Below are 13,060 nucleotides of genomic sequence, written 5' to 3'. Positions count from 1 at the left end.
TAGGTAATAATATAACAACAAAGAATGATCACGACTCATGAACAAGTTTGAAGGATCAATCCAGCTCAACTCGTTAAAACTATCTCTGGCTTTAATTTTATGTTTAACACTTTGTTTTCCATATTTCCTTAACAAAATATTTGTTAATTTCAAAATGAGTTTTAAAAAGTGAATACAAACATAGATTTAAAAGAAGACATGAACCCATTAAGACCGAGAGGAGAGACGGTTAGAAGACCTCCCTTTCCCCATGGTTGAGTAGCTGACTGAGCAGGTGAGCCAGAATGATAGGCTCCCAAGGACGGAGAAGCCCTGAGCAGCACCATCAACTAGCCCAACCCAATTGCCGTGAGAGCACTCTAGCCAACGGCAACAGTGCACACAGAATGTTGCCCAACACAGACAAAGCTCCACGTATTTAAAGAGACTGAAATCATACCAAATGTATGTCCCCTGACCTCCACAGAATTAAATTAGAAAGCAATAATGAGAAGAAATCTAGAAAACTCCCAAATATTTGGAATTAGCACACTTCTAACTGACCCACGTGCCAAAGAAGAAATCACAAGGGAAATGGGAAAATCTTTTGAGTTGAATGAAAGTGAACACACAAGGGGCATCTGGCTGGCTTGGTCAGTGGAGTGTGCTGCTCTCAATCTCAGGGTCATGGGTTCAAGACCCATGTTGGGTGTAGATGTTACTTAAAATAAAATCTTAAAAAAAAAAAAAAACCATAAAGAAAGCACACACACAATATATTCATAAACTGTGGGACGCTGCACTAGCTGCGGGAAATTTATAGTATTAAGTACGTACATTATAAATGAAGGTTGCAAATCAATAATGTAAGATGCTACCTTAAAAAATTTGAAAAAGAAGAACAAATGAAATTCACAGCAAACAGAAGGAAGAAAATAAAAGAGCAGAAATCAATGAAACAGAAACCAGAAAAATAATAGAAAATAAAACAATGAAAGTAAAACCTGGGTCTTCATAAACATCAATAGAATGGAATGACCCTACCCAGAGTGATTAAGAAGAAAGATATAAGTTATCCACATCAAGAATGAAAGACCCTACAGACACTGAAATCACAGTACATCAGTACAGACCCTACAGACACTGAAAGGGTAATAAGGGAAAATTGTAGACAGCCGTAAGCAACCTGGATAAGACAGGCAAGTTTCTTGAAAGACATAATCTACGAAAGCCACTCAGAAAGAAACTGGTAACCTGTACCTGACTTTGAATCTGTAGCTATAACCCACAGACACGCACACATGCACATCTCTACCTCAAATGCTTTTGCCATTGATCTCTACCAAACAATTCTACATAAACTATTACAAAAAAGTGAAGAAGAAATACCTAGCTCATTCTATACGAGCAGCATTATTCTGACACCAAAACCAGACAGAGTATAAAAAAAAACAAAAACAGATCAATAGCATTCATAGACAGAGATGCAAACTTCCTTAACAAAACATTAGCAAATCAAATCAGTAATAAGTGAAAAGAATATGATATCATGACAAGTGGAGTTTATCCCAGTAACATAGCTTGGGTCAATATTTAAAAATCAAGGGAGTTCACCGTACCAATGTACTGAAAAGAAAAAAACCACAGAGATGTGGGAAACGTGTGTGACCAAATCACTCATCTATGGAAATCTCAGCAATCTAGAAACTGGAAAGATGGCTTCCTTGACCTGATAAAGGGCTTCTACAAAAAAATGTGGAGCTGAATGCACACTAGTGGTGTAAGACTGAATGCGTTTTCCCTAAAATCAGAAACAAAGTTAAGGATGTCTGCTCCCACCACTTCCATTCAATACTGCACCAGAACTCCCAGCCACTGTGGTAAGGCAAGAAAAAGAAACCAAAAGCACATGGGTTGTTAAAGACATAACACTGTCCTGATTTGCATATGACTTGATTATCAACACAGAAGATGAATACAGGACAGCTATCAGAACTAACAGGACCTGTATTATTAAATACTAAAAAAATGAGCTGGAGATGGAGATTTTTAAAAATACCGTTTATAATATCGTGAAAAACTATGAAATCCTTTGGGATACATTTAACAGAAAATGTGCAACATTTGTGCCATGAAACAGAAGTAAACACATTATAAGTATATGCACACATATCAAACAAAGGCACTGGATTTCTTCAGTGCAAGAAGGCAAAGCTACAGTCACAGGAATTCTGTAGTTACCTTATGGAATCCTTGGAAATATTAACTCTCAACTACCACCATGTTGTGTCTTGAAAATACAGCCTCTTATCTAGTATTCACACCAAACAAACTATAGAAGGAATGAGTCAGATTTCAGTAAGAATGCTCAAATTCAATAGAAGAAAACTGTGTCACTACTTTCGGTAAATAACCATGAGTGAGAAAAGCATCAAATGTTTTTGGCAAATTGTCACAATGTCATGTCTTTTCACTCTTTCCAACCTCACTCTCAATATCACAGACCTGACCCTTAGGACGTGAATAGCCATCACTGCTTTCTTGCTTCTGTTCATGTATTCTTAAATGGACACAAAATGCAAAGAAATTTCTAAATAGTCTCATGGGAGCAGAGTCCTCCTTCACGTTGTTCACATACTCTGGTCCCACTTGTTAAGTGGCCCATAACACATGCTCCCGGAGGACCCAGCCTCAAAACCGGGGAGACCCACGCCTCCTGGGCTGCTGTCACAGCCTTCTGAAGAAAGCATACGACAGGGATCTCTCATGGTCAGAGAACACTCAGGCCGCCAAGAGACTGCCGCTGCACAGGCTCTATTTTCTCCAGCACCGGAATGGTCACAAAGCCAATTCAGCTTTGCAACCTCTGTAAAACATGACAGGTGAGGGCAGGTGTTACCAGAAAGCAGCTCAGTTTTGCACGGGCAGTACACGGACGGTACTTGCTAAATGAAGGCATCAGGGACTTGACCACACCTGGAAGTCTGCTTCCCCTGAGTGCCCAAGCGCATCTCCAGCTCCCCCTTGGCTTAAGAGCCGGTCGCTATGTCAGAGCCCGGGGAAGGCACACTCTATGACCGCTGCCCTTGGCGGCAGGGGGCAGGCGCACAGAGACCAGGACGCCTCTTCGTTCTCTTCTCATCTAGAAGACGGATGGAGTGAAAACCATCCTTGCTTATGCTGAAGACTGAGTGGGGGCTAATTCTGGCGTCACTGGCACGGCTCATCCTTGTTTACGTTTCCACTGCAAAGAGCAAACATTCGGCTTATTTCATTTACACATCCCACCCCAAGACAGGGAATTTCGTACTTAGTTGCTGCCAGAGCTCTTCTTCTTAGTGTGGAAGACGCTGACGTTGAAGCAATTATGAAATGCACCCTTTTCAATTCACTGATGGCCATTATTGGCCCCATAAAGAAACATCTGAGCAGGCTAACTGATTAATGATATTTATCTAGAGTACTGGCACAGAGGGCTTAGATCAAACGGTTGAAGAGGGAACGCATGGAACATTAGAGTCACTCTCCTCTTTTGCTTTTTAAAAAGTGATACGGGGCACCTGGGTGGCTCAGTTGGTTAAGTGGCTGACTTCGGCTCAGGACATGATCTCACGGTTCGTGAGATCAAGCCCCACATCAGGCTCTCTGCTGGCAGTGCAGAGCCCGCATCAGATTCTCTGTCTCCCTCTGTCTCTCTGTCCCACCTTGCATTCTCTCTGCCTCAAAAATAAACATTAAAAAAAGTTTAAAAATAAAAAAAAAAAATTTTTTTTTAAGTGATAATACGTGCTTCATTTTAGGAGTACAAATAGAGAAAAAAAGGTGTTTCAACCATCAACTGGAAATGAGAAAAATCGAGATGGAAGAGGAGTTTGTTTTTGCTGACATACAATTATCCTCTGCGGATCCTTGAACACGACACCACCCGTAAGAACTGACTGGCTGCAGCCTGCAGCCCTCGAAACCTAAAACCTTTTCTAGCCCTAAGACCTAACAGTATGTCAGGCGGCAATGTTACTGGAATCCGGGTAGGAGACCACTGCTTTTTAATCAAGCTGCCCAAACAAGGCTGCAAGAGAGTCGTGCCGGAGCTTTTTGTGAGCCTGGAGAACGAGGAAGCTGAAAATTCAAATGTACGATTTGCAAGCAGAGGCTTCATTTCTGAGAACCCCGGGAGTAAGAAAGCCTCTCAACGGACACAGCGGCAGGACGGCATGGAGCGACACGCGGATGCCCAGACGGGGAGGGAGGGCCCCCTGTGCCACCTCTCGTGCCAGGTATTTATCAGAACATCTCCCGTCAGCACGCCTTGGGAGAAGTGTCAGCCCACCGGGGACGGCCTTCTATGATCCCAGGAGCTGCCAGGGCCCAGGCACGGTGTGTGACAGCCACTGGCCAAACAAAGTGACGTGTGTTTTAAGCAGAATTAACCGTGGTGCCCCATGAGAAAGGTTCAAAATTGTCCATGAGACGTACTCTTTTAATCCTACGCTTTGCTCTAAGACTTTAAATCACCAACGATATTCGGCATAAAGTAAGATGTTAAAAACGTCAAGAAAAGTCAATTACAAGCTTTCACACTCCAGCTCTTTTGCTGCTGTACATATAGTGAAGAGTATATTATAGAGAGTCTCCAACCTGAGCCCAGCTTCCCTCCTCAGCCTCCTGGGGTCACGAGGTTAGGAATGCAAAAGAACACAACTGTTAGTACTGCTGGGCCTGGGCATGCGAGCAGATCAGCTCTGTCGGGACGGCGTGGAGCGACTGGGTGACAGAGTGAGAAAGTCAAAGCGTCATGCAAAACTCATGCAAAACCACCAACTCCGATTCTCATGCAAGGAGCCGACTCCCCGTGGCAGGCACGTCCATTAAAGGAGACAACTAGGGCCACCATGTGGAGGCCGAGCGCCAAAGCGACGTCTCTCCGGAAGGAGATAGGAGTTCAATCTATTCTAAACAGAGCTAGTCTATCCATTTTAAGTTCCTGGGAAAAATCTAAAATAGAATTCTACTTCACGCATTTCACTAATACCTAAAGGAAGTACTGATCCGAACAATTTAACGTGAAAGGACGTTTTTGTTCCCCACAGAAAAGCCCAGAATCGCGCCGTTCTCGGGGGCGGGAGGAGGGAGCACGGAGGGAGGACAGGCTCGGGGCTGCGACTGACCGTTTGTGGCGTGGCCGTGAGCGTTTCCATCTCTTCATGCGTTAACCAGATATTTCCTGTGGTCTAGGGCGGCCCCAGTGACAACCACATCCAGGGCAAGGGAAGCAGTGACAAAGAGGAAAGGCAGCAGACACGTGAGCCTCGGGCACGTAAAAGGAGCAGGCGGACGCAAAGGCCATTCTTCCCGCCTTCTCGTTTCAGATGCCCACACAGAAAACGACAGAAGGTTAAAACAAGCCCCGCCCCTTGACGGAGAACCACCACGCGCACCACCACTGTGGTGGCAGTGACCCCAGGACAGCCCACGGTTTCTGGAGCTTCATCTGCCACGCCTACCACCTGACACACGGGAAATATAAAAGCGACCTATTTGGTACTTCTGAAAACTATTCCTAATTCTCGAGTAACCGTCACTTCGACATGTTTAAAACACTCTCCCCCAAAGCACGAAAAGGAGCACCGTCCCCACGTCTGGCCTGTGGACGGCTGCCCACAGGCGCTCCACAGTGATGGGGCCACGTGGACGGGACAACCTCACCTGGGGACCCTAAGAGGCCCAGCACAGGGCTCAGCGTGGCACACAGAACGGCCACTGACTTCAAGGAGCCAAAACACCGGCACCGCTGATGTGGCGCGGCAGACCCGAGGCCCGTTAGCGCCCTGCCGGCCGTCGGGCCCCTCAGGGAGAGGGCTGGCCCGTCTCACAGCGAGGTTCCCTGTTCCAGGTGTGCTTGTCATCACTGTCCGCTGACTCAGCTCGTGAGCGGGGGCCTTCGCCGAGACGGTTTCTAAGACTTTGCGAAAGCCACCCTAACACCTTTGTTTCTACAAAGGTCTCTCTAACTGGAAACAACCAGGCAACGGGGACCTGGTCGGATGCCGTGACAGAACATTCCCGGGCCACAGGTCAGTGCACAGACTGACTGCTCATTACAATTCTGTCCTAAGAATCGAAACAAAGACGCTGGCAATCCTTTCTGTGCAAAGTCCCTGCAAGTCCCGAATCGGGCGCTGACCTGCTTGCTACTCGGAGAAGAACGTGGGAGGCTGTGTCCTCGCCAGGTTTTCTCTTCGGAGCAGAGAACAGCAGAGTGGGAGCTGAGCCAACGTACAGAGCCCACAGCAAGGAGCCGGCCCACTTTGTCCCCCAAGAACCATTAACGTCGTCCTCAGATTCGTTTTTTAACGTTCAACCAGGAGGGGCGTCGGTAAGGACGGCCAGGGTCTGCCCGCGCGGAGCACGGCCGCGCTCAGTGTGCAGGGGCAGATGCACAGGCTGCTTAAAGCCCTGAGCCGCCGGGACCCGCGGCTCCCTGAACGGAAAGCAACAACGGGCTGAATGAGTCAGACAGTAAAACGCTGATAATAATGCAAATAGGGATCTGAGCTCTTTCCCCTTCGCTTTTGGTAAGTTTGTACTTAAATTAGGGATAATTCCTTGTCTACACTTTAAAAAACTCCTATGTCTATACTGCAAAGTCAAGCTGTTCTGAGAGCATTCAATAAAGTATCTTTTAACCACCCGATCACGTATTTGAATGCTAAAATGTTAAACTGGAACACTAGTCGTGTGAGGCAACGTGAGCGGCAGATGGGCTCCTTCCACAGGTGCGTACCGTTCTCGAAGTAGGAGGGGCTGACGGACTAGTCAGGGACATGATCTCCTGAATGGCCAGCCGCAGCTTCAGCCGGTGCAGAGGGTTGCTGATGCCGATCTCACGCTGGATCTCCGTGTCGGACAGCGCAGACATGATGGCCCCGCTTTTCACGTTGGCTCGGCAAGCGGCTACGTACCAGGCAGGCATCCCGACCCAGAGCTAGAGACAGGAAGTGTAAAGGCCAGAAGGTTCTGCACGGTGTACGAATGCATTCATCCTGCTCACAGATGGGATGTGCTCCGCCCAGGATTCAAAAGAAACATACCTCCAGCCAAACAACAACGGTGGGCCCGTCCCACTGTGCGAAAGGTAAACCTTGTCTCCGGGCTTCCTCGAGCAATTCGTGCCTACAAATAACGAGAGAATTCAACGCTGAAGAGTCACGAGTGCCTGTGGGTATATAGCAAGTAAACAGAGGTAATTCCCTGTGCACGTTTTCAAAAGTATATGGGGCGCCTGGGTGGCTCTGTCAGTCGGGCGACCGACTACGGCTCAGGTCGTGATCTCACGGTTCGTGAGTTCGAGCCCCGCGTCGGGGTCTGAGCTGACAGCTCGGAGCCTGGAGCCCGCTTCTGATTCTGCGCCTCCCTCTCTCTCTGCCCCTCCCCTGCTCACACTCTGTGTCTCTCCGTCTCTCAATAATGAATAAACATTAAAAAAAAAAAAAAAATTAAAAAACAAAAAAAGCGTAACAGAGGCGTCTCCTGGCAGAATTAAAGAATCAGTGTCAACATCAACCAACCCCGGCAACCTTCACGTCCGAGGTAGGACAGCGGAAGGAGTACCTGGACAACAAGGAAAACCGCAGGAGGGGGCCGCACCTGCGTCTGCGTGAGGAGCTGCTGTGAGGGTCTCAAACACGTCCGGCAAAGACAACAACACAGAACAGCACAGACTTTAATACCAGTAATGGTCTGATACGGCAACTAAGGAACGGGCGGGATTTTGGCGGTTTCTATTCTACACGGCGATTCAGGCTAATACAGGTATCTGCTAAGTTAAGAGACTGGGTCATCCCATGGTTTAACCCACAGGCTTCAGACCCAGAAACTCTGAGTCCCCACCACTGGGGCCAGTGCACACAGGGCAGCCTGTGAGACTGTGATCCTGTCACAAGCCGACACCAGGAAGCCGTCCTGGGATCCTCACCGCATCCGAAATATTCTGTCCGCCTGGCTCTAAAATACCCAAACCATTACTTCACCATCTTAACATCTTTAAAAATGATCGTCTACTAATAACATAGTTACGTAAGAGACAACGCTATAAGCTTTGAGAATTTCACCTCGCCCTTTCATGTTGTGTACGTACGAGGCTTTCTGAGAGACACGAATTCTTTCTGAACGGGAAAGGCCTCGCAGAGAAGGTGGGGTGGGACAGAAGATGGTTTACCCTACGTGCCCGGGCATCCTGAGGCATTTTTAAATCCCTCGGCCACTTGTAGTGTTATTTTTCTTTGATAAATTCTGCAGAACACATCACTGAATCTCATGTTTCTAAACAAACACGTTGGTTCTTCAATATATTTAAACGGTATCAGACCTTTCTTAAGACTGTAAAGTCTACGTACAATTCGAGCTCAAAATGTTTCACATCAAGTTTCAAGTAAGTGTTGCTGAAGTCAACCTTAGGTTTCCTGGGGGTAATAAATGTTCTAATTGTGTAGGAAGGATTACACCAGGGAGGGCAACAATTTTTTTTTTTTTTTTTTAAGTAAGCTCTATGCCCAAGGTGGGGCTTCAAGTGAAGACCCTGAGACTGAGTCACATGCTGCACTGACTGAGCCAGCCAGGTGCCCTAGAATGCAACAAATCTTAATAGCCAGAGGAAGGAAGGAAGGAAGGGAGGGAGGGAGGGAGGGAGGGAGGGAGGGAGGGAGGGAGGGAGGAAGGAAGGAAGGAAGAAAGGCAAAACTTCCCTCTTTAAAATGAGCAGCAAAGCTATTTACTCACATATGAAAAAGAAATGGGAGTCCACTGGGGCTGTGGTCACCCCGACACGGGGCGCCCACACCGGATGGAATAAGCACGGGGGAGAAGGGCCTCCCTCGCCGGGCGGAGTAAGCCATCCGTGTGCTCAATTTAAAGCCACTTTCCGTGTCCTACGGACAAATTCTCAACGACAGCAGCAACATCTTATGCGAACACTTACGTAAGCCGTGCCACGTGACTCGTACACACGATACTAATCGTTCCTTGGCAGACGGGCCGGGGAGAGACCTGAGCTCCGAAAGCACGGTCAGGGGCTCGGTCCCAAGCAGCCCAGCCCGGCACGGGAGGGGTGCGCACAGCTCTGCTGCAGGGCCCAGGGGGCTCGCAGATGCCCCGCACTCCGAAAGCAAACTGAACGGCGACCGGATTCGTGGCACTCCGTCTGCCACGCTTTGTCTTTTTCACACGCAACAGGTATTTAGGGGCACCTGACTGCCTCGGTTGGTAGACCACAGGACTCTTGAGCTCAGGGTCGGGAGTTTGAGCCCCACACTGGGCGTGGAGCCTACCTCAAAAAAACATCTCACGTAGACGCTCGCCGTCCACCCCTACAGGGTTACAGACGGCCCACGAACCCCACTACCTGGAGGTTGGTGTCCACGACTCTGACTTCACCCTCACCTTCCTCCTGGCGGTGGCTACTTGTTTACGAAAAGCCTTTTCTGGTACAGATGCGCTCGTGGGTTGGAGCTCAGGCCCGAGGTCCCGCCGAGACCACGCGGAGGCAGCGGAGCCAGGGCCACGCAGCCACAAGACCCAGGAGGCGGCGGCGACGTGGAGCCCCGAGCCGGGCAGCCGGCCCAGGTCTCCGTCTGCACCGGGCCCCGTCCCCTACCAGGCCAGAGCGCCGCCCAGGAGACTAAACACCGGATGGACCCGGGGGGGGGGGAACGCCTGCACCCCTTCCTTCTCCTGGGGGGGTCAGTGCCGCCCCCGTAAGCGGAGGAGCCAGAGCACCTGTGTGCACCCAACCCCTCCTTCGCCTGATGGACGAACTGCGCTTCTGCCGCCTGCCACTGCGGACGGCCAGCTCCCGTCACCTGGGACTCGCGTAAACCAAGGGCCACGTACCCCGGAAGAACCTGCCCGTGTACCCACACGGTCACTCCAACGATCGACGGAATGATCCGTTTTTCTCCTTGTGGACCACAAGCTACGAAATTAAGCGGGGCGGCTCACACTTTACCGTAAGGACATGAGGTTTGCTTGCACAGGTCAATACTCCAGAAAGCAACGCTCTCCGCCACCAGTTCCGAAGCCTGAAACACGAGGACTAAAGAGGCAGGGACTCTGATCTGTCTAGCACTTCTCTGTAATTTTTTTTTTCATGTTTATTTTTGAGAAAGGGCAGAGAGAGAGGAGACACAGAATCCGAAGCAGGCCCCAGGCTCTGAGCTGTCAGCACAGAGCCCGACGCGGGGCTCGATCTCACAAACCGCGAGATCGTGACCTGAGCTGAAGTCCGACAGTTAACCGACAGAGCCCTCCAGGCGCCCCTCGCTTCTCTGAATTTTCAGTGGGCCCCCAGCACCTAACTCTGCACGGAGGAACGGGGGTTACAAGCCAACATCCTGGAGGCATGGGAGACTTGTCTGACTTTCGCGGTTATTTCCTTCCTTCCTCCGCTCTCAGACGCCGCATCCCCCGCTGTGGCCGCGCCCCCCCCTTGGTTTACAGAACTCTGCCTCCCCCACAGGGTAAAATGCATGAGCGCTCTGACCGCCGTGGGCCAGGCCTACTGAGCGGGGACCTGATCTCCCTCAAGGACCCAATTCTCGATACCACACGTGATTTTCCGAACACTCGCCCTAACAGTAAACTCATGTGGAGTGCTTCCCAGCCTTACGGTTAGAGCCGCAGGAGAAAGACACTTAGAAACCTGCCGAATTCTATGGGGAGCAGGCACACGCATGAGGCCGCGTAACCCATGACTGACAACACGCATCTCACAGTTAGGACATAAATGCAGCGGCGAAGTGGTCCTTCGTAACAAGAAGCGTCTCATCAAATACGACATGACCACCGACACCACCGAGGCTCATTCTCCTGAGGCGGACACTGTCCACACTAGGGCACCTCGCGTGGGGACTTACGGGGCCCTACCTCACCACCACGGCTCTGCCATCCGGGCAAAGCACCACTCTCGAAAATCCGAGCATAACTTCTGACTCCCTGAAAACTTAACTCCTCATAGCCCACTGTACCCAGAGGGCTTACCGATAAACAGTCGGTTAACGCATATTTTGTAAGTTATGTATATATGCCATATTTTTTCATAAAACAAGGCAAAGGTTATTAAGAAAATCACAAAGAAGAGAAAACACATTTACAATACTGTGCTGGATTCATTAAAAAAAAAAAATGTTGCATATAAGTGGACCTTCTATTCAAACCCTTGCTGTTCAAGTGTCAACTGTATGGTCTGGAATTTGCCATGATGATCACGGAGTCCAGAGAACGACCCGCTCTCAGACACTCGGCTGCAGCTGTGGTAACACAGAACCAAAGCCGGCAATTTGAACATCTCAGCCCCAGGGAAAGCTACCTACACACACTCTGTGAAATTTAATCACATGCTGGGGCAAATAACTCAATAAAGGCCGTCCTCCTATGAGCAAGTACTTAAAATACCTCCTGAGGATGACAAAATAAACATAGGAGACAGAGTGAAACGTTTTGGCCAATTTACGTTACTTCCGATCCTACGTGAAATACACGTTTCTGGGAGCAGTGGGGTGGGAGACCCAGAGGGCACTGCCACGAGTCTCACCGTTTCCGTTACAAAAAGTGTAAGGATGTGAAATGAAACACATCGGCAACATCGAAGGGACAGAATTTTCCCAGCACGGTTCCAGAAGCAAAAGGCCTACTTTCAGTATCAAACTGCACATGGCCAGATGGCAACTATCCAAGTCATCTCAAAACACTTTTATACAGTTCAAACATAGCAACGTTCAAATCAGACCGCTGTTGAGTGGTTTCTACAAATTTCCATTCCCAGGGAACCAAAAGCCTGACTGTTCCTACGGAATTGTGAGCAGTAACAGAAACCACAGCGTTTCACCTGAAACACAGCCCACGGTGTGCCAGTCACGATCGTTATTATGACTTCTGAGAAGTCATAAACTGCCTAAACTGAGGCAGGTTTAAAGGAAAACCGACAGACAACTCCAGGGGCTGAAGGGGAACCGGCCTCTAGCGGGACGGGGCCCTGTGGGCCCAGCGTGGCCGTGAGGCCCCGGCTCCAGGCCTATCGCGGAGCGCACTGAGTTCTGCCCCGGCTCAAGGCCCAGAGCCCCAAACTGACCCGTACAGGAGCCGGGGCTCCGGGCCAAGTGCTCCGAGGTCTCGCCCTCACGTGAGCCACAACACAGCCTCCCTGCACAACTCCTCAAGGTGGAGTGGGAGCCCCTTCACGATCTCACACGTGCTCTACGCCTCCAGGAGGCCCAGTTTAACAAGGACCTCAGGCTCAGCCTGGAGGAAGAGAGTCCCTCTTTGCAGCTACAGAGCTCAATGAACAAACAGCCACCGCTTCGAAACCACGTACGGCTGAAAGTACGCAGAGAAGACAAAGAACAGAACGCTTACTTTTTTTGAAGTTTACGGTTTTTCTCAGCCTGTCCGCCCAATTTGCTGAGTCCCAGGGCGTCCTGAGAGGAGTTTTCCACCTCCAAAACAGCAGCTGTGGGGAAGCAGAGTGATGAAATGGGGGGCGTGGGGGGGGGGGGGTGCTCAACAGGCCACGTGAGGGTCTCCCGACAGGGGAAGGAACCTGCAGGCAGAGTGATCACGGTTCTAGACGAATGACACCAGCAGGACCACCTGCGCGTGGGAGCCACACACGGGACACCAACCTGGTCCCGCGGGATCCTTGCCAGCGTGGCCCGGACGGCCCTTTTCTTTCTTGCCAAACAGGCGGCCGATGGAAGACTTGATGCCCTTCTTCTTGGGCGCTTTGTGCAGCGAGTCCTGGCTACTGTTGCTGCTGCTGGGGTTGCTCACGGGGCCGTCCTGCGAGCCTGTCGAGCTGGGGGACGGGAGAGGATCTTCAACGCGGGCTTGGCACACGACACACCGCCCCACGCGAGCGAGAAGCACAGGCCCCCAGCTCCCGGGGAGGGCTGCCCCCGGGGAGCTGACGCTCTCTCCCTCCCAAGAAGATCTGGACTCCAAGCGCCCTGGGCCAAGAACGCGCGGCAGCCCTTCCAGGCCGTGACCCGGGAGCACGGAGCACAGGCACAACCAGAGCCAGCCGGGGACA

General features: G+C 50.2%; 1 protein-coding gene across 3 annotated transcripts in view; it reads right to left on the bottom strand.

Annotated features, from left to right (window-relative positions):
* The window catches only part of PPFIA1 (PTPRF interacting protein alpha 1), a 90,779-nt gene that overhangs the window by 10,731 nt on the left and 66,988 nt on the right, over nt 1-13,060 (bottom strand). For all 3 annotated transcript variants that reach the window (XM_032594950.1, XM_030331470.1, XM_030331469.1), the window contains 4 exons: nt 12,654-12,826; nt 12,388-12,481; nt 7,071-7,152; nt 6,764-6,964 (listed from right to left, as the gene is read on the bottom strand). In XM_032594950.1, the coding sequence (XP_032450841.1) occupies nt 6,764-6,964; nt 7,071-7,152; nt 12,388-12,481; nt 12,654-12,826 (550 nt within the window). The remainder of the gene's footprint in view (nt 1-6,763; nt 6,965-7,070; nt 7,153-12,387; nt 12,482-12,653; nt 12,827-13,060) is intronic.

Source organism: Lynx canadensis, chromosome D1 (genome assembly GCF_007474595.2).
Source record: "Lynx canadensis isolate LIC74 chromosome D1, mLynCan4.pri.v2, whole genome shotgun sequence".
Taxonomy (NCBI): domain Eukaryota; kingdom Metazoa; phylum Chordata; class Mammalia; order Carnivora; family Felidae; genus Lynx; species Lynx canadensis.
The sequence above is the reverse complement of the archived record's forward strand: the minus strand, read 5'-3'. Positions and strand labels throughout refer to the sequence as shown.